Source organism: Podarcis muralis, chromosome 13, assembly GCF_964188315.1.
Source record: "Podarcis muralis chromosome 13, rPodMur119.hap1.1, whole genome shotgun sequence".
Classification (NCBI taxonomy): Eukaryota; Metazoa; Chordata; class Lepidosauria; order Squamata; family Lacertidae; genus Podarcis; species Podarcis muralis.
In genome coordinates this window covers 24,322,583-24,342,814 of record NC_135667.1, presented here as the reverse complement: position 1 = coordinate 24,342,814, position 20,232 = coordinate 24,322,583, and the positions used below count along the sequence as shown (strand labels likewise).

Here is a 20,232-nt window from a genome sequence, read left to right as displayed (position 1 = left end):
TTGGGGTTCTATATCTAAGCTTTATGCAAGGAGCATATGTGAATCTATCTCTGACAGTCCCTTTACACATAAAAGGAATATGCCTAATTACAAATGTGTCAGGAAAAAGCAAATCTTTCTGTTTTTAGAGGTTTGTAGACCCTTATGTGTTCTGCAAAAGGTCGAGGAATGACCCGTCAGGTAAGACATTAAGCAAGTTGCAGTCAAAAACTTCTGCCACCACCACAGAGGAAGAAGAGACATTGGAGGAGGATGTGCCTATCGCTGGGGCCATGCCCTCTGCACCAGCCCCTGAGGACTCTGGGGCAGCTTGTGTCTGAGTTTCCTACCTGCTCACTGCCTGCTTAGTGCCTGAGGTCATGTGCAACTTTTAGGGTGCATTCAATAAACTATCTTTAGGATTTCTCTGTGTGTGCTGTGCATTCTTGTGGAGTGGGATTGCAATGCTGGATAAGGTGGATGTTTGGGGTCTGTGCAGTGGGTGTAATGTGGGTGCAACATGGGTGTTCTGGTGTGCTCCCGTGTGCTTGCTTACCTGGCCACACTGTCCCATGCTGTTGGTGCACATACCTGTGTGATAAGAAGAGCATGTGCTGATGTGTGGCACACACATTGTGCTGATTGCCTGCCCCAATGAGCACTGCTAGAGACTCTGTGTGCACTCTGTGCCCAGTTTGTTTGTATTCCTGCACTGGCAATTATGAGCCATTTTGGGTGAGCTATCTGTACAGTTCATGCACACCTGATCAAGGGATTTGGAAACTCTCCTTGTGTGTCACAAGTGCACCCCATTCCCTGGTAGGTAATGCCAGGTGAGCTGGCTCTCTGTGTTGTGGTACTTCCTTTTAGCTTGACTAGGCTAGTGCTGGACATTTACAGGGTGTGAATCCGGCATAATTTATACAGGCTTAAGTTCCACCAGCCTGCTGCATTCAAGAATGCTCAGTACGTCTCATGTGCCACATATGTGACAAATAATAATGTATGGAATGAATTACAAACAACATTCACTGAGAAATATGCACTATCACACTGAACAAAACAAAACAAATTGAAGCAAGGGCTCATCCACACATCTGCTTGTCTCCTGTGCACGTCAGAGTGGTTTTCCACTTGTCCCATGCTTTCGAGGATATAGGTCCAAGCAATTTTGCCATGGCATGCTGCTTTCCCCCAGAAAACCCTTTCTTTAACAATAGACAAGAACAAAAACAAGAACAAACAGCCATCTGCAGAATGCACAGTTTCTGTTTGTTCCGATTCAGCTCTAAAGATTGGATTTCCTTGGGAGAATGTGGCAGGACAAACAGAGGTGTGGCTGAGACCTGAAAGTATGTGACTGTGTTGACGAAGGAAGGTAAAATATTCTGAATATTCTGAACAAACAAAATCTTATTTATTTCTTGTGTTTGTATTCTAACTTTCCACCAAATATAAATTAAGTAGATGTCATCAATAAAGCAAATACAATAAAATATAATAAAATATGGCAGAACAGTAATAAAATACAAAGCAAAATAAAGCCATAAAACAAGTTAGTTGAAACATTAATAAGCATCTAATTAAGATGCTTTAAGATGCCAAGAAGGTCATCAGAGATTAAAATAGCTAGGCCTCCCTGGACGAGGAATGCCTAAACTATTGTAAACTAAACTATTGTAAAAAGGTAGCAAAGTTTATTGTTACAGAAGACTATTATTACAGGAAAAAGCTATGTAAGGTGAGCTCAGTGCTTTTTTTAAAAAAAAAAGCTGTATCGCAAAAAACAGGCTTATAGGTGAACAGGAGGCCTCTTTTTATTATTCCTACCAAAAATAAAACCCAGCAATTTCCACAAAGCAGTTTTGACATCTTTGTTTCTCATGCTGTAGATTATTGGGTTCATCAGTGGAGGCACCACAGTATATAACACAGCAAGCACTTCATCCAGATGGTATGGAGAATTAGAGGTTGGCATTAAGTAGGTGAAGACAGAAGTGATGAATAATATGGAGACAACTGTGATGTGGGGAATGCAAGTGGAGAAGGCTTTCTGCCTGTTTGCCATGGAGGGCATTCTCAAGACCGCAGTAAAGATCTGAACATAGGACATGACAATGAACACAAAGCAACCAAGACTTAACACAGCAGTAAATAGAAGAGCCCAAATTTCATTGAGGTATGAATCAGAGCAGGAGATCTTAAGTAGGCGTGGAATTTCACAGAAGAACTGGTGGATGACATTGGAGCAGAAAGGAAGTGAAAAAACAGTACCAGTGTGCAAAGCAGCATTGAACAAACCAAACATCCATGCTCCACCTGCCATTTGAATGCAGCTGCTCCATTTCATCATAGATGCATAGTGCAAAGGGTGACAAATGGCTACATATCGGTCATAGGCCATGACAGTGAGGAGGAAGAAGTCTGATGATGCAAAAAGGATGAAGAGAAACGTTTGAGTAACGCACTGTGAATATGAAATCAGTCTTAGGTTCATGAGAGAATTTGCCATGGATTTGGGAATGATGACGGAGATTGAGCCAACATCAAGGATTGATAAATTGACAAGAAAAAAATACATCGGGGTGTGCAGATGACTGTTGACAGCAACCAGGGTAATGATCAGAAGATTTCCCACCAGGGCAGTCAGGTACATTGCAAAGAAGATCACAAAGTGTAAAATCTGCAGATCTCGACCCCCAGAAAATCCTAGAAGTACGAAATTTTCAATCATTGTTATGTTGAGAATGGCATGAATCATATTTTGACTGTTGGAAGAAGAGAAACAGTGTTGATTAATTCATTTGCACATAGAAGAAGGTGTCTTTATTATAAATTCTGAAATGTCTCCCTGTAATTTGCTACTTACCCCACCCCACCCCCCATTTCCTGGTTGTAGTTTGTTTGTTTTTGTTCGTTTGTTTGTATTTTGCACCAGCAAAAAGGCACTTCCAACAAACAGCACCCTCAGATTCTAGTGATTCCTTCAAACAGCTGTAGCACGCTTGTTCCCCAGCCCACCCAATGTCATTTCTTAACTGTCCTTCATCCTGAGATGTCAGGGGTTTGCCATGGGGAGAAGAAGCCCCACTATGCAACCAGTGTTTCATTCCCAATTCTCTGAGTCAAAACTCTTTAAGGCAAAACTCACAGTCCAGATTTGTGTAATTCTAACTCTGTGTTCTTGTGCTTAGAAAATAGCCTAAAGGTGTGTGATACAGATCCATGCCTGAGGCTAATCAGGTTTGGTCATGAATGTTATCAGGATGGAAGAGTGTCAAGGAACCATAACCACTCTGAGATCTTTGGGGACAAATCTGGAGCATACAGGTCAGAAATAAAATTATAATGCCTTGGATCCTATGATAACTTCATTTTGCCAGAGGAATTTTCCCATCCCTACCTCTCCCTAGCAGCCATCGATTTGTTAGCAGCCTCCTCCCCAAACTTCCAGAGAGGCATTTCAGAGGTTGCAAGTGTATACATTGGGGACGATAGAAGGATAGATGCTGCTTCTCTGAACTTCAATTTATTTATCCATCTCAGAAGAAATAGATTGAAAATAAGAGAAGGTGCATGATTAAGCCACTGTTCTAGTGGGATAGAGCAGGATTGGGGATACTGAACATACAAATGAGGGGATAATCACCTAGAAAAAGAAAACAACAGCAGCAGCAGCAACATAATAACAATGTTATAGCAATGATATTTTAAAAAATAAAGATGGAAAAAAGCAAAAAAAAAAAGTGGAATAGAATTAAGTGGAAGAAATTAAAGAAATATCAGCAAAGGAGATCTGAGGACACAAGATTGAAGGACACAGATAAAATGGGTACTGTATTTTTCTATATATTTCTTTGGCAATTCTGCTTCAAATGATTTATCAGCAAAATGGTTTCTATTTACCTTCGTTGGTCTAGGTGTCTCTCTCTTTTTCTGACACCTTTAAATCTTTCACTCAGTAAAGTGTGAACAAATCAGGTGTATATTTTCCATTTTTTCCTCAGATTTGCCATAATTCTTTCACATCCCATGCAATTGTGAGTGATTCCTCTCTTTCTTCTCTCAGATCACAGCAACTCATCTTGGGTTGACAGGTGTGTCTTGGAGAAAGAACTTGTTTCAAACAGCAGTAAAAGAGACAGGCTTATGTGATAGGAGACATATCTACCTGAATCATTTTGTTCTCTAAAGATTTACTCCCTGTTTCACTGAATAGCTCAGCATTAATGGCACAGAGTGGCTACAATGCTGACTTTTCTGACTACAATAGCCTACTTTCAAAGTTTGCAATCTAAGGCTATGTTGCATTGCATTTTCCAATTGTCAATATTCAGTGAGACCCAGAGAGCTCCTCTTTTGAGTTTCCAAACATCCCCACATGGAATAGGGAGGCAATGTTTAAGTCATCCACCCAAGGGAACAAATGTAATAGCTGAATTGTAGCAGAGGCTGAGGCAATGCCAGCTCTTTAGCATCATTCTAAGGAATGGAAGATTTTCCTTCATCATTAGGTAAATTGTTGTACACCCACAAATAATCAAAGATACTAGGGAACACCAAGAAAAATTCTGACAACCATTTAAGGTTAGCAGATGTCCCCGTTTCCCGGGGACAGTCCCCGGATTTACAAATCAGCCCCCTGACAAAATCCTACCATTTCTACTGAAGTTGAAAAGTGTCCCCAGATTCATTGGAAAAAAATCTGGTAACCTTAATTTAGTTGCAATACACACACACATGCATTAAAGTAACTTGGGGTAATAGCATCAGAAATATCCTTCCCCTCAAGAGAATATAAGAGCAAAAGAAGATATTATGTGGATGCAACCAAAAGTCTATTTAGGCCAGCATCCTATTTTCCAAAGCAGACCACCAGATGTTTTTGGAAACCCATAAGCAGAACCCATTCATGCAACTGGTACTTGAAGGTATCTGAACTTGCAAGTTGTGATGGACATCATTACTAGTAGCTATTGAGAGATCATTTCTTCTCTGAATTGCCTGATCATTTATAAAACTGTGTTAAATTCACCACATCTCATGGCAACAAAATTATGTTTAGATATAGTAGCAAGGAGGGTTACATCATGAAACACAGCCCTCTATGAATGAAAGGTTTATATTCCAGAGAAGTGCAGGAGCAGATATGCTGGGTAGAAACGCTGGATAGAGCAAGCTTGCTTCAGAAGGCTGAAAAGTGGGGTGCCTAGCAAGCAATAAATAGGCTATTACACGAGAAGATAAGGAATAAGAAGGGACAGCTTCTGCATCCAGAAAGATTAAAAGGGGGTGGGAGTAAGCCCTGTTATAATCAGTTGGCCTGCTCTGAGGTAAATGAGGTTATGATTGCAGCCATAGTCATGTGTAGAGTAGTTACCCTATTTTTCCGTGTATTGGACGATGTTTTTTTGACACAAAAATCGTGTCAAAAAACTGGGTTTGTCTACATATAGAGGTAGATAAAACACGTATAAGTCATAATGCTTTCCAGGACACGAAATACAGAAAGAAGGATCTCTCAAGTTTCTGTTTGCAAAATGGCAATATAATTTATTACTGCAGAAAACTGTTGTTACAGAGATAAGCTTCTATATTAATAATAATATTGTATTATTATTATTATTATTATTATTATTATTATTATTATTAATCTGCATTACAAGATAAGATCAAAGAGGAACAGGATTAAAGGCAAATGGGAGGCATCTTTTTAGTTTTCTTACCAAAATTAAAACTCAGCAACTTCCACAAGGCAGTTTTGACATCTTTGTTCCTCATGCTGTAGATTATTGGGTTCATCAGTGGAGGCACCACAGTATATAACACAGCAAGCACTTCATCCAGATGGTATGGAGAATTAGAGGTTGGCATTAAGTAGGTGAAGACAGAAGTGATGAATAATATGGAGACAACTGTGATGTGGGGAATGCAAGTGGAGAAGGCTTTCTGCCTGTTTGCCATGGAGGGCATTCTCAAGACCGCAGTAAAGATCTGCACATAGGACATGACAATGAACACAAAGCAACCAAGACAAATTGATGTACTAAAAAGAAGGGCCCATATTTCATTGAGGTATGAATCAGAGCAGGAGATCTTAAGTAGGCGTGGAATTTCACAGAAGAACTGGTGGATGACATTGGAGCAGAAAGGAAGTGAAAAAACAGTACCAGTGTGCAAAGCAGCATTGAACAAACCACACATTAATGTTCCACCTGCCATCTGGATGCAACTACTCCATTTCATCACGGATGCATAGTGCAAAGGGTGACAGATGGCCACATATCGGTCATAGGCCATGACAGTGAGGAGGAGGAAGTCTGATGACACAAAAAACATGAAGAAAAACACTTGTGCGACACATTGTGAATATGAAATCAGCCTTATGTTCATGATGGAATTAGCCAGAGATTTGGGAATGATGGTAGAGGTTGATCCAAGGTCCAGAATTGATAAGTTGAGAAGAAAGAAGTACATTGGTGTGTGCAGGTGCCTGTTGACAGCTATCAGGATAATGATCAGAATATTTCCCATCAGAATAGCCAGGTACATTGCTAAGAAGATCAAAGATTGCAAAATTTGCCATTCTCGGTCCCCCAAAAATCCCAGAAGTTGAAAATTTTCAATGACAGTTATGTTGGGCACAGCCTCCATCATAGTTTGACTATTGGAGAGCAGAAAAAAATTATCAATTCATTGCACATAAAAGAATCTACATTTTTTATTTTTTCCATCAATTTCAGAATTCTATAAACTTTCATGTAGGATTTATTTCTATTACTTTTTTGTTAAATATATGATACCACCATTTTAGCTTTCCCATTGAATTGTTTTCCTTCCTTGGCTTGGACCCATACACATGTTACAGCAGCAAAAACAAAACAAACAAAAACATTCCACTTAACCACACCCTCAAATTCTAGTGATTTCCACCACCTGCTGCACTCGCCTTATGCCAGGCTTCCTCAACCTCGGCCCTCCAGATGTTTTGAGACTACAATTCCCATCATCCCTGACCACTAGTCCTGCAAGCTATCATGGGAGTTGTAGGCCAAAAACATCTTCAGGGCCGAGGTTGAGGAAGCCTGTCTTATGCCAATGAAGAAAGACACACCTAACATTCTCCTGTGTCTCAGTCTCTTTGTTATTTGAACCCAATTTGATTTCTTTTGACATTATATTTTGGATCCCCTTTGAGGACAGCCCTGATCCGTATACCAATTCTGTTCTGTGTTAATGTCGTAGTTGTTTATTTATACTATCTTCCATTTCATATTCTTCTCTCTATGATGGAAAACTAATGCAAATGTATGGGGGGGGGGGAGAGAATAAAACTATGTTGTCAGGAAAGAAGTGGAAATAACAGAGCATACATCATTAAGCCACAGTTTATGTGGGATAGAGAATAACTGGGAAAGCAGATTGTATACCCGAAGGAATAATAAGTTAGAAAAAGAAAGTAATAACTAATAGATAATAACAATAATAATATTTTAACTGGGGGGGGGGATGAATGCATGGAATTAAGCTGAGTGATTTAAATGGTGTCAATGAAGGAGAAATGGGGGGATGAAGAAAAAATCTCCAAAAAAATTAGAGGTCAAAGATATAAGACTTACTTTATTTTCTCATAGATTTTATCAAGTTGATATTTGCAATTCTGCTCCAGATCCTTTATTAGCAAAATTGTTTCTATTTACCTTGATTGTTCTAGATGTCTCTATTATTTTGTTCCCCCTCAGTGAAGTACAAGCAAGACAATTAGATATCTTCCCTTCTCTTTTTCTTTCCTCAGATTTATATTTCTTTCACATTAAATGCAATTGTGGGAGATTCCTCTCACTCTCTCCTCTGTCGGGTTCAAAATCTCCTCAGGCTACACAGAAGGAAAGGCTTATTTCAAACAGCAGCAAAAGGGACAGACTTATGTGGTGGTGGAAATATAAATCTGACTCCTATTGGTCTCTAAAGCTTAACTCCCACTTTCCCTGAAAGCACTAATGGCCCAGTGCCAGTGTCAATTAAATGTTCTATTCCCAGTAATGATTCTTAAGAGTTCTCACTGCATCAGCCTCTGCAACCATTTCACTATTGCATTTATTCTCTTGGGTCGATGACTTAAACATTACCTTCCTGTTGCATATGAGAATGATTAGAAACAGAAGAGGAAGGTCTCTCTGGGTCTCATTGAGTATACAGCAGAAGAAAGTTAGACAATTGGGATACCTGATTGCAGCTCGGAGGGTGGTCGATTGTAGACTGAAAAGCGATTTTCCCTTCAACATTAGGGAAGCAAATATACAGCCATGAAACATGGCTGAACATTAGGGAAGCAAATATACAGCCATGAAAGCAAAGGACTCGTACCCTTATAGCTGACAATTATTCAGGAGTGCAATGAAGGCTCCAACACCATTTTCTACTGTGGCCATCATCAGTTTCTCCCCCCCCACACACACACACACACTTTCCCCCCAGTGTTTTCTGCTTTATTAAATTTAGTTGATAACATAACAGACATATGTAGTATTTCAGAAGTTACAAATAGAAGTCAGTTCATTCCTATACAATACAAATCACCATACCTTCTTGCTTGACTACATAAGACTGCCCGTCACACCCCAGTGTATTTACAAATTCTACTTATTCAGTTATACAAATAATTATTACTTTGTTCTATTTATATAATCCTATAATTTCTTACACCTTTTACAACCATTTGCTTTTTTGTTGTTGTTGATAAACACAGAAATCATTCAAATGCTACCATAGATGCCACACCGCTGTTGTATTTCTTTAAATATTTCTTGAACATGTCCCATTTTTTAATAAAGCTTTGATTTGTATTGCCTCTCAGCCTGTTAGTCATATGTGCCATTTTGGCCAATTCTAGTAATTTATTCTGCCAATCAATTTTTGTAGCCATCATCAATTTCACCATAGCTTTCCTAGTTGACTTCATCATCTTCAGTACACTGGTGTTTTTCATTGTCTGGGTTTCCTTTATACCAGTATACCTAGGTGCCAAGGAAACAAATTACCTGTTGTGGATATGTTTGCCATCTTTGCTTCTTGTACTGGGCTATTGTCAAAGGCTTTAAAGTTCCTTCAGTCCATTCCTAAATGTATCTTAAAGAGTTCTGGGTAGTGCAGTGAAGCTGTAGGTGGTGTGTTGAAGGAGTAGTGCTCTCCTAACATTCCAGTGAAGGAGAATCTCATAATTTCAGGTATTTCTGCCCTTGTCAACCTCATCATCTCCTCACCTCTCCTCCTCTCATTCCTAGTAAACAGCAGGAACTCAGTTTCTGGGAGGTCAGCTGAGAGCTATGTCCCACCACACTTTCCACAAATGGTGTAGTGGTGACAGCTAGATGTCAGATAGAGCTATCTAGCATAGGGATGTGGATATAATATTGAGTTCAGGAACATTGAATGCAGTACATTCTATTCTGGGATACAAATTTCAAATCAACGGCATAATTGTAGAACAAATGTTACTTTACAAAGGTCATCTCCCAAGATTGGTGGTTTATTAAGTGTGTATTCTGCAAATATATTGACACATTAATAGTGCAGAAGTGGTAATTTGTTCAGCTTTAGTTTGCTCTGTAATGCTTTTCCAATGCTGCCACATTATTGTTGTCCAGAGGGGTCACAGTAAAACAAAAATAAACCAGAAAATGTGTGATATGAAAAATTATGGGGTTTCAGCAGAAGCACTAACAAGAAATGAAGCAGCATAATCACTCCAAAGCATTTTCAGCTACAAACAGTATTGAATGAGAAATCACACATGATCCTCTCAATAGCAACATGAGCAGATATGATCAGGAATGTGCAATAAAAAGGATATTAGGTGGGGGGGCAAGCAAGGATACTACATTACGTGGCAAAATAGTCTAAGCTCATCAGGGAAACAAACAAATTTCAACCTATAGATAGGTTACTTCTCACTTTTAAGGCTTTCTTGTAAACCGAGGGGGGGGGTGTCCCAGACCACTTGCACATTCCTTTAAGCACCTGGACAGCTAATGAAATGAAGAATGCATATGGATAAAGAAGCTCTCTGTTTTCATATAGAGTCCAGCATACACTTTCAACACCACGTTCAATTTTCTTCACTACAGAAGGAAAGTAAATACTATATAGTATTTATTTGTTATTTACTTATTATACAAGTTTCTCATTCCATTCACTTCTTTAGACTATGGAAGGGAAAGATATACATACATAGGAAGCACAATGTATTTTTGCATAACAAAACAAATGTTACAAGACAATAATCTTAAGCTGCATCACAAGACAAGTTGGAAGAAGAAAACTCATAGGAGAATCAGAGCCATATTTTTATTCTTTTTAGCAAGAATAAAACCCAACAAATTCCCCAAGGCAATTTTGACATCTTTGTTCCTCATGCTGTAAATTATTGGGTTCAGCAGTGGAGGCACCACAGTATACAACAAAGCAAGCACTTGATCTAAATTATATTCTGAGTCAGAGGTTGGAATAAGATGGGTAAAAATGGCAGTACTGACTAATATGGAGATAACAGTGATGTGGGGGATGCAAGTGGAGAAGGCTTTCTGCCTGTTTGCCATGGACGGCATTCTTAACACTGCAGTAAATATCTGAACATAGGACATGATAATGAACACAAAGCAGCCAAGACCTATTGTGAAACTCAAAAGAAGAGCCCAAATCTCAGTGAGGTATGAATCAGAACAGGAGATCTTCAGTAGGTGTGGAATTTCACAGAAGAACTGGTGGATGACATTGGAGCAGAAAGGAAGTGAAAAAACAGTACCAGTGTTCAAAGCAGCATAAAGGAAGCCTGCCATCCAGGCTCCACTTGCCATCCAGATACAGCTACTCCATGTCATCATAGACGAATAGTGTAAAGGGTGACAAATGGCTACGTAACGGTCATATGCCATGACAGTGAGGAAGAAGAAGTCCGATGACAGGAAATGGATGAATAAAAACAGTTGTGTGACACACTGTGAATATGAAATCAGCTTTATGTTCATGAGGGAATTGGCCATTGATTTTGGAATAATGACAGTGGTTGACCCAACATCAAGCACTGATAGGTTGACAAGAAAGAAATACATGGGGGTGTGCAGGTGACTGTTGGTGGCTATGAGGATAATGATAAGAAGATTTCCCATCAGAATAGTCAGGTATATTGCTAAGAAGATCACAAAGTGCAAAAATTGCCATTCTTGGTCCCCCGAAAATCCCATGAGTAGAAAATTGTCAATGATTGTTATGTTGGACATGTCATCTATAAGATTTTGGCTGCTGAAAGAAGAGCAGAAAAATAATGATCCCGTGCACATAACACAATGTGTGTTCATTCTAAAGTCTTATCCCCCCCCATTAATTTTAGAATTATATTTACTGCCGTGTATGGTGCTTTTTATTACTTTATTGTTAAATGAATGACCTCATAATTTCAGTTTTCCCAATATAGTATTTTACTGGACCCAAACAAATTTTGTGCCAACAGAAAGGCATTTCCACTAATAAGTCCCCAACCACCTGCAGCCTACTTGAGTCTCTTCAAATTGCATTTCTAAGGGTCCTTCAGTACAGAGAGTGTGGTGTTAGCAGTGTGGAAAAAGGCATAGGAAAGCCCTATTGCACAGACACAGATCTCCTCGCACCTCAGAAAGCTGAACTGGTTTCGCTAGGAACACTACCTGGATGGAAGAGTGTCATTGAATCATGTGTTGGCCACCCAGAGTTCTTTCACAAAGACAAAAGTGTCATAAATAAATAAAATTACAAAGGTGTGGGACCCATGTTATTAGGAGCCCCTTCTACAAAATGGCACAGAGGCTTCTCAGGGGTCACAGACAGATGCAAGGATAGGCATATATTTCTTATGAAAACATATTAATTTTATCAATCTTGAGGATCCAAGTCAATATGATTCTTGTGAGTTTACTTTACCATATGGTCCTATGCGGCAGGTGATTCCTTAACCTCCTGACTCACAAGCCATTATCTCCGTCCCCAATCTTGCCTCATCTGCCTAACAGGGGATATACAGTGGTAACTCAGGTTAGGGAAACTTCAGGTTACAGACGCTTCAGGTTACAGACTCCACTAACCCAGAAATAGTACCTCGGGTTAAGAACTTTGCTTCAGGATGAGAACAGAAATTGTGCGGCTGCGGCAGCGGGAGGCCCCATTAGCTAAAGTGGTACCTCAGGTTAAGAACAGTTTCAGGTTAAGAACAGACCTCCAGAACGAATTAAGTACTTAACCCGAGGTACCACTGTATCACATTAGGAAATAAATAGTAGAAATTCCATACTATGTACAGGGTTTAAAACAAAAGTAGTAGAAGTCGTGTGGTATGTATGGGGTGTTTGGAGAGGAAGAATGTGTCTGGTGGGGGACACGTCATGCTCCTTTCTGGGGTAGTTTATCCTCCTTTGGTCCCCACCATGCACTCAGCTCTCACCTGTGGCTCCTTGATGCTGTCTCCTCACATTTCATGCCAGTATAAGAGATCCATCGCAGTCTCTTCTCTGTTGGATTCACAGCTCCTTTTGTTTCACAGGTGCATGTTAGAGGAAAAGCGTCTTTTAAAAGCACTAAGAGGGGAGACTTATTTGATGGTGGAAGTATGTTGCTGACTTCTGTTGGTCGCTAAAGATTACCTCCTTCTTCCCCCGAATTGCACAGCACTAACAGCCCAGAGCCACTGCCAAAATAGGTCACTTTTCTAAGAGCAATAGACCACCTTCAAAGTTTTCAGTCTTAGGCTATCTCTCATCATGAATTGCTGCTGTCTGCCTTTCTCAGGCTATCTTTCTCATGCTGCACGCACAGTGAGACCCAGGCAAGGATTCCTCTTCTGTTTCTTATCATACCCATATGGAATTGGAGCGGGGGAATTGCAATGGTTAAGTAATTAATGCAACAGTAACATTGTTGCAGAGGCTGATGCAATGGCAGCTCTTCGGCATCCCTGCTAGGCATTGGGGAAATCCCTTCATCATTAGGGAAGCAATCATAGGCCTGCAAAACACCACCGTTGTAGGCAGGATCCCTCAAATTGCAGATAATCATAGAATTGCAACATGCATACACTACATGTCCAGCATATGGAAGAGCACCGCTTAAAAGCAGTTTCCACCCATCCTACAGTATGTATCTCCCCACAGAGATATATGCCACAATAAATTTCTGAATGTTAAAAGTGCCAAGAGATTTTTGTAGGTGTGTGGGTGGATGAGATGTTCTTTGACAATGAAAATTATACACCATTATATGGGTGTGGGACTTGATATTAATGGGGGGAATCACTCACAATGTTGAAAACCCAGGAAAGTACACAAAATCAGAAAAGTTTTGTAAAACGTGTTTCAGCTTTATTTCCAATTCAACTTCAAGAGAACATGGCTATAGTCCACCAGTCATAACATTTTGAAAGGTATTTGTATTAGAAAGAGAAATATTCATATATATTTTTAATTAGAGATTTCTTGGTTTGCAAAGGTATGTGCAATGTCTCTTTTTCAAGTTACATTTTCTACAGATCAGTTTCATTTGTTGAGACACTAGTGTTATTTAAAAAGCACTGGGACTGTGCTCAGTGGGAGGCTCTTTTTTTCTTTCTTGTGTTTATTATGTAAATGATAAATGAACCCCTTTAAAAAGTCAATAAAATACTCACACTAGCTCTGTTTTGGTTCAGCTTTAGGCACTGCACGTGTCTGTCAATGTTCTTTCCTTCAGCAGAGCATTGTGATCTTTTTTTAAGATATAGGGGCACATCTTAACCTCACACAGGTACACTGTAATCCTTGGTTCTAGATTCAGGTAGGCAGCCGTGTTGGTCTGACACAGTAGAAATATATATTTTTAAAAAATTAAAAATTGTCCAGTAGCACCTTAGAGACCAACTAAGTTTGTTCTTGGTATGAGCTTTCATGTGCAGGCACATTTCTACAGAGGTGCAATCCTGTTGCAGATACAGCCAAAGGCAGCTCTGAAACCCCCAAAACAAATCAAGTCAACTAGCCATATGTCATGTCATGCTATGTCATTCCCCACAATTGTCTAAGACCCAGGATAAAATGAAGGTTCCTCACATCCCTGGCTGGTGGGCAGAGTTCAGTTTCATAGGCCACAAATTGTGTGCAGAGCAGGTCTGATATAAGAAAGTCATGAAGCTAGATTTCTAGCACACCAGAAGACAGAAGAGGATATAGCTGGTTTAAAAACTACATTTTGACTATATAAAGGTACTATGTTGTACTCAATATATAAGGCATAAACCACACTAATAAAGATAAAACGAGGCCCAAGTAAACAATGTTAGAAAATAGAAATATAAATCTGAAGGTTGAAAAAAATCTGTTTCAATGGCACAGTCTTTTTCAATTCTGTCAAACAGGAGACTGCATGCCAATAAGAACCACTATATGTATATATGTATGAATGAGGCACTGAGGTGGTACATTAGAAAAATATGCTTTGGACAGCATGCAGGTGAAATGCGGATGCAAGCAGGGGATGGTCACTACCATTACACTTAAATGTTGTCACATAGGGTTGCCACACTTACTATAGTAGGTGGAATGTGCCAGAAGCAGGGTGCCTTGTACAGATGTCAAAGGCAGAAATTCATCATCTACGTCTGTAGCAAGGGATTGGGAAAGTGGCTAACCTGTAGAATTCTTGCCTGGAGATTCTCTACAATTGTGATTGTGGCAGGGAAGCGAAGTGCCTTAAACAGATGTGTTCAGGCAGGAATTCATCATGGCTATATGAAGCATGTGACTGAGGAAGCTGCTGCACCTGTGGATTTTTTTCTGGATACATGTCTCCTCCCCCATCCCAAAAGCCAGGGCAAAGCATTGATGCATAGTACCAAGTTTGTAAGCAAGCATAATAGGCAACCCTTGAGAAAGTGTTCCCTGTTTAAGGGGTGTGAACAATAAAGTGCCTTAACCACCCATTTCCTTGATATTTTAAGCAGGTATAGAAAGGGCATACACCTCAGTGGTAGTGGTGGCAGTGGTAGTTTTTAAACTATGGAACTGATTTATTGTTTGGAAGTGTCTGGTAAAACAGCTTCCACAGGGCTGTTTTGACATCCTTATTCCTCATGCTGTAAATTAACGGATTCATCATTGGAGGAATCACTGAATATATCACAGCAAGCACTTCATCCAGATTATATGAAGGGCTGGAGGTTGGCATGACATAGGAGAAGATACCTGTACTAAGTAAGAGAGAGACAACAGTGAGGTGGGGAATGCAAGTAGAGAAGGCTTTCTGCCTGCTTGCCTTGGAGGACATTCTCAGCACTGCAGTAAAGATCTGCACGTAGGATGTGACAATGAGCACAAAGCAGCCAAGACCTAAGGCTGAACTAAAGAGAAGGGCCCACATTTCACTGAAGTATGGATCAGAGCAGGATATCTTCATCATGTGTGGTATTTCACAGAAGAACTGAGTGATGATGTTGGAGCAGAAGGGCAGTGAAAAAATGGTACCTGTGTGCAGAGCAGCATTAAGGAAGCCTGCTGCCCATGCCCCACCTGCCAGCTGAATACACCTTCCCCACTTCATCACAGAGGTATAGTGCAGTGGGTGACAGATGGCCACATACCGGTCATAGGCCATGACAGCGAGGAGGAAAATGTCTGATGACATGAAGAAGAGGAACAATAGCATTTGTGCAGCACATTCAGAATAAGAAATACGTGTTGTGTTCATCAGGGCATTAGCTATTGATCTGGGAATGGTGACGGTTGTGGATCCAAGGTCAACAACTGATAAGTTGACAAGGAAGAAATACATTGGGGTCTGAAGGTGGGTAGTTCTAGCTACCAGAATGATGATGAGGAAGTTTCCAATGAGAATTGCCATGTACATTGCTGTGAATACTGCAAGGTGTAAGATCTGGAGTTCCCTTTGCTCTGAAAATCCCATTAGCAGGAAATCTCTTATGATGGTTACATTAGACATGTCTTCTCAGTCTGTTGGGGGAATAACAGAGACCATTATAAAAGTTGCTTGTGCAAGAATATGGTTCCATCCAGTATCTAGCAATGGCCAACTCAATACCCACTGGAAGTCTCAGCTTCTCTAAATCCAGGACTGTCGCTGGAAAATATGGGCACATGGAGGGTCTAGAGACATATTCTAACTTAGTGATATTTTTAGAGACAACTGTAAGGTAGAGGTTGCAGCATGCTCACCATTTGTGTAAAAAATAAATAAAAATCCCTAAACTGAACAGCACAGCTAAATAACAAACAGTTTGACCCCCAATTTTCACATACAGCCTCTTCCTGAAATCTCCACTTTCTGTAGAGCAGTTTGAAAAACCTCACCACATCTACTCAGAATTAAGACAATAGGGCTTATTCCCTGCTAAGTGGGGTTATTTCCTGAAAGCTAGGAATGATTTGCTTTATATTCAGAAGCAGTATAGATCTGACTGTCAGAGTGAAACAAGAGGGAATATCCATGCCTTTCATAGTGTCTGTGTGCATTTCTCATCTGCATCAAGCTTGTTTGGGGCAGAGGAGAGACACTATGCTGAGCTGAAGGCATCACTGCTCTGACCCACCATCATTGTTCATATGCACCTGCAGTCTATCTCTTTTTCCTACTATCTGTCTCTGATTTAATGCATATATATATCTATATTCTATTAAACACTGATTCAATCTAATATGTCATTGAATCAGGGAAATCTATGAAAGGCTGCATATCAGCATTTGTTTAAATTCATGTGGGAAATATTCAACTAAGGATTACTCAAAGCAGACTCACTGAAATTAATTCACCTAATTTAGTCACCCCACGCATTTCAACAGGTCTAATCTGAGGAGGACTAATTTAGGCTTGTCATATTTCCAGAGGTAAAAATCAGGACATCCCATAGCCCCTCTGCCATGCCAGAACCAGAGCCAGAGCCCAGATTGCCTGCACCAGAGTCCCTGCCTGAACCAGAGCTGCCCAAGCACACACAACCCCCCCCCCCCCCAAATCTGGGACATTTGCTTTAAAATGTAAAATTACCTTGGGGGGCATGTAGGACCCCCAAAAGAGAACATGTCCAGGAATTCCCAGACATATGGTCAGCCTAACAAACATTGAATAATACCCATTGTTTCTGCTTCACTCGGGTGCAGTTTGGGATGAAAGAGACTATAGCCAGGATCCAACTACAGTTATACAATAAGCAAAGGTAGCCATAGTTAACCATGAGAAAAATCCATACTATGGTAGTAGTAGTAGTAGTAGTAGTAGTAGTAGTAATAATAATAATAATAATTTATTTATACCCTACCCATCTGACTGGGTGTCCCCAGCCACTCCGGGTGGCTTCGAGCAAAATATTAAAATACAATGGTCTGTTAAACATTAAAAGCTTCCCTAAACAGGGCTGCCTTCAGATGTCTTCTAAAAGTCAGATGTTTATTTCTTTGACATCTGATGGGAGGGTGTTCCACAGGGCGGGCACCACTACCGAGAAGGCCGTCTGCTTGGTTAATAATAATAATAATAATAATAATAATAATAATAATAATATTTTATTTATACCCCACCCTCCCCGGCCAAGACTGGGCTCAGGGCAGCTAACACTGAGTAAAATACAGTAAAAACATTTTTAAAACAAAAAACAAAAAAAAAGGTGATTAAAATATGTTAGAATATAGTTTTAAATGCAGCTTAAAATGCAGCTTCATTTTAGTGGTAGCCTATAGATCACTGCCATAAGAGGAGAAAAAATCAACTATTCACCGGGGCCAAACTATCCATGCTGGTCCTACATGGGCCAGCAAAAAGAGCGAGGGAAAATTTATATAAAAATCCCATATAAGGGGTTCCATCAAAAATAAATAAATGAGGAGGGGGGGTTAGACTGAATTCAGCTCAAAGGCCAGGCGGAACAGCTCCGTCTTGCAGGCCCTGCAGAAAGATGTCAAATCCTGCAGGGCCCTGATCTCCTGCGGTAGCGCGTTCCACCAGGCTGGGGCCAGAGCTGAAAAGGCCCTAGCGCTGGTTGAGGCCAATTTAACCTCCTTGGGGCTGAGGACTTCCAAAGTGTTGTTATTTATGGACCTTAAGGTCCTCTGCAGGGCATACCAGGAGAGGCGGTCCCATAGGTACAAGGGTCCTATGTTTCCTGTAACTTTGCTTCTCGCAGTGAGGGAACCACCAGGGTAATACCTTTCTCAACCTGTGGGTCCCCAGATGTTGTTGAACTACAACTCCCATCACCCCTGGCTAGCAAGGCCAGAGCTCAGGGATGATGGGAGTTGTAGTCCAACAACATCTGGGGACCCACAGGTTGAGAACCACTGCCTTAGATGAACCAAAATTTCACAAAATAATTGCACTCAAGTTTCACTGTAATCAACAGTCCTGTTTAACTGTGTTTTAAACCTTGTGATTTCAATAGACGTAAATGACTGGTTCTTGCTGTATCAGAACTCTCGCCTATAGTCAATTGGCAAATATCGCACCATGGAGAGCTGGACAGAAATAGCTCAGGATGCCTAAGAAAGGAAAACATGCTTAGCAGAAGTATGTATTGCTATCCATTACTATCCCCACAATATTTACACAATACATGAGCCCATGCTGAGGCATGAAAGGAAATTGCATGGTAAATGTCAAATGGAGCATGATGTCTGCTTGGCTGCAGTTTGCAAACCCCACAAATAACATGCCTTCTGAGAACAGGCACTCAGAAAGGAGTGAAAATACAATGTCAGCTAAATGCACTTATGTCAGAAGAAGATCAAAGTGCATGACAGGGGATCACTAAGGGATTAGATTCACACAATACACTGATGTATAGAGTGGATCTGGATTGATTAGAAGTGAAGGAGGTTTGCGGGGGATCAGAAATAGACATGTACAGAAATGCAAAAGTAAAATTAAATACTGAGGCAAAGGAAACCATAGAGAAAGAGAGAGGTTTGATAACAGTTTTAAATCTGTCTTTCCCTACAAATATTTTCCAGCTGGATGCTGGAAATTCTCCCTGAATCTTAACTTGCCATATAACATGATATTTATCACTTTTTCCATCCATCCACTCCTTCAATCATCCTTTCATCTACCATTCATTATTCAGGGCAGCAAACAGAATGTCCATATTTACTTAATGTACTTACATTAAATTCCTATTTCTTTGACGTTTGAAGGAAGCAACCTGTCGTTGTGCAAGCATAAGCTGTGTGTCTTGCTAGGTACAAGCAGAACTAGTAGTGCTAAGGAGTGTGAGCAAAGGGATAAGAAGTGTAAGAATAGTTCCTAGGGATTAACTACCTGAAGGTTCTGTGCAACTCTGCAGCAAAGCCCTAGAGACAAAACAGTGTCACTCTTACATGCACTCCTTTGAAGCATTTTTCATCATACAAGGCCCTTATTCTTGCATTGTGCTGAAGGAGCAGAACCACTGTATAACGGTGCCCCTAGCTCCCAGCTCCCCTAGATGGTCCAGAAGGATGTTATGATTAATGGTATCAAAGGCTGCTGAGAGAGACATGCAGAATTAGGAAACAGCTTTCACCTTTGTCCCTAGGCTGCCAGAGATTATCAACCAGTGCGACCAAGGCAATTTCAGTCCACTGATGAGGCCTGAATCCCGATTGGAAGGGATCCAAATGGTCTGCATCCTCCAGGCATGCCTGGAGTTGTTCAGCAACCACCTGCTCAAACACCTTGCCCAAGAATGGAAGATATGAGACTGGGCGATAGTTGGCCATATTGGCCAGGTCCAAAGATGTTTTTTAAAGAAGTGGTTTAATGACCGCCTCTTTCAGCGGGTCTGGGAAGTCTCCCTCACAGAGGAGAGGCAAGCATTCCCCACCCCATGGAGCCTATCACCCAGCCCTTCCTGGCTCGCTTTTAAGAGCCAGGATGGGCAAGGATCAAGGAGACAGGTGGTCAGCTTCACTCATCCAAGCAGCCTGTCCACATTCTTGGAGGCAACAGATTGGAATTGATCCCATGCAACTTGACTAGACAAAACTCTAGGACTCTTCCGCCCTGGACCTGTTCCCATGGTGGGGTGTACCTCTTTCCAAATCTAAGTGACTTTATTTGCAAAAATCATTGCAAAATCATTGCAGGAGATCTTGGGGTCATTACCAGGCCCTGGTGGCAAAGATGGTTGTGAACCTCCTGAAAGAGTCTCCTGCTGCTGTTTTCTGCAGATACAATAGAGGCAGTGAAGAAGATCCTCTTTGCCATTGCTATCGC

General features: G+C 40.6%; 1 protein-coding gene across 1 annotated transcript; it reads right to left on the bottom strand.

The window, feature by feature from the left end:
- Positions 1-1,771: 1,771 nt before the first annotated feature.
- Positions 1,772-15,972, bottom strand: LOC114583088 (olfactory receptor 14A16-like). The gene is made up of 2 exons (XM_028704437.2): positions 15,614-15,972; positions 1,772-2,747 (listed from the first exon to the last, which is right to left on the bottom strand). The coding sequence occupies exons 1-2, from the start codon at positions 15,970-15,972 to the stop codon at positions 1,772-1,774; spliced, it is 1,335 nt and encodes a 444-aa protein (XP_028560270.2).
- Between the last annotated feature and the right edge of the window lie 4,260 nt (positions 15,973-20,232).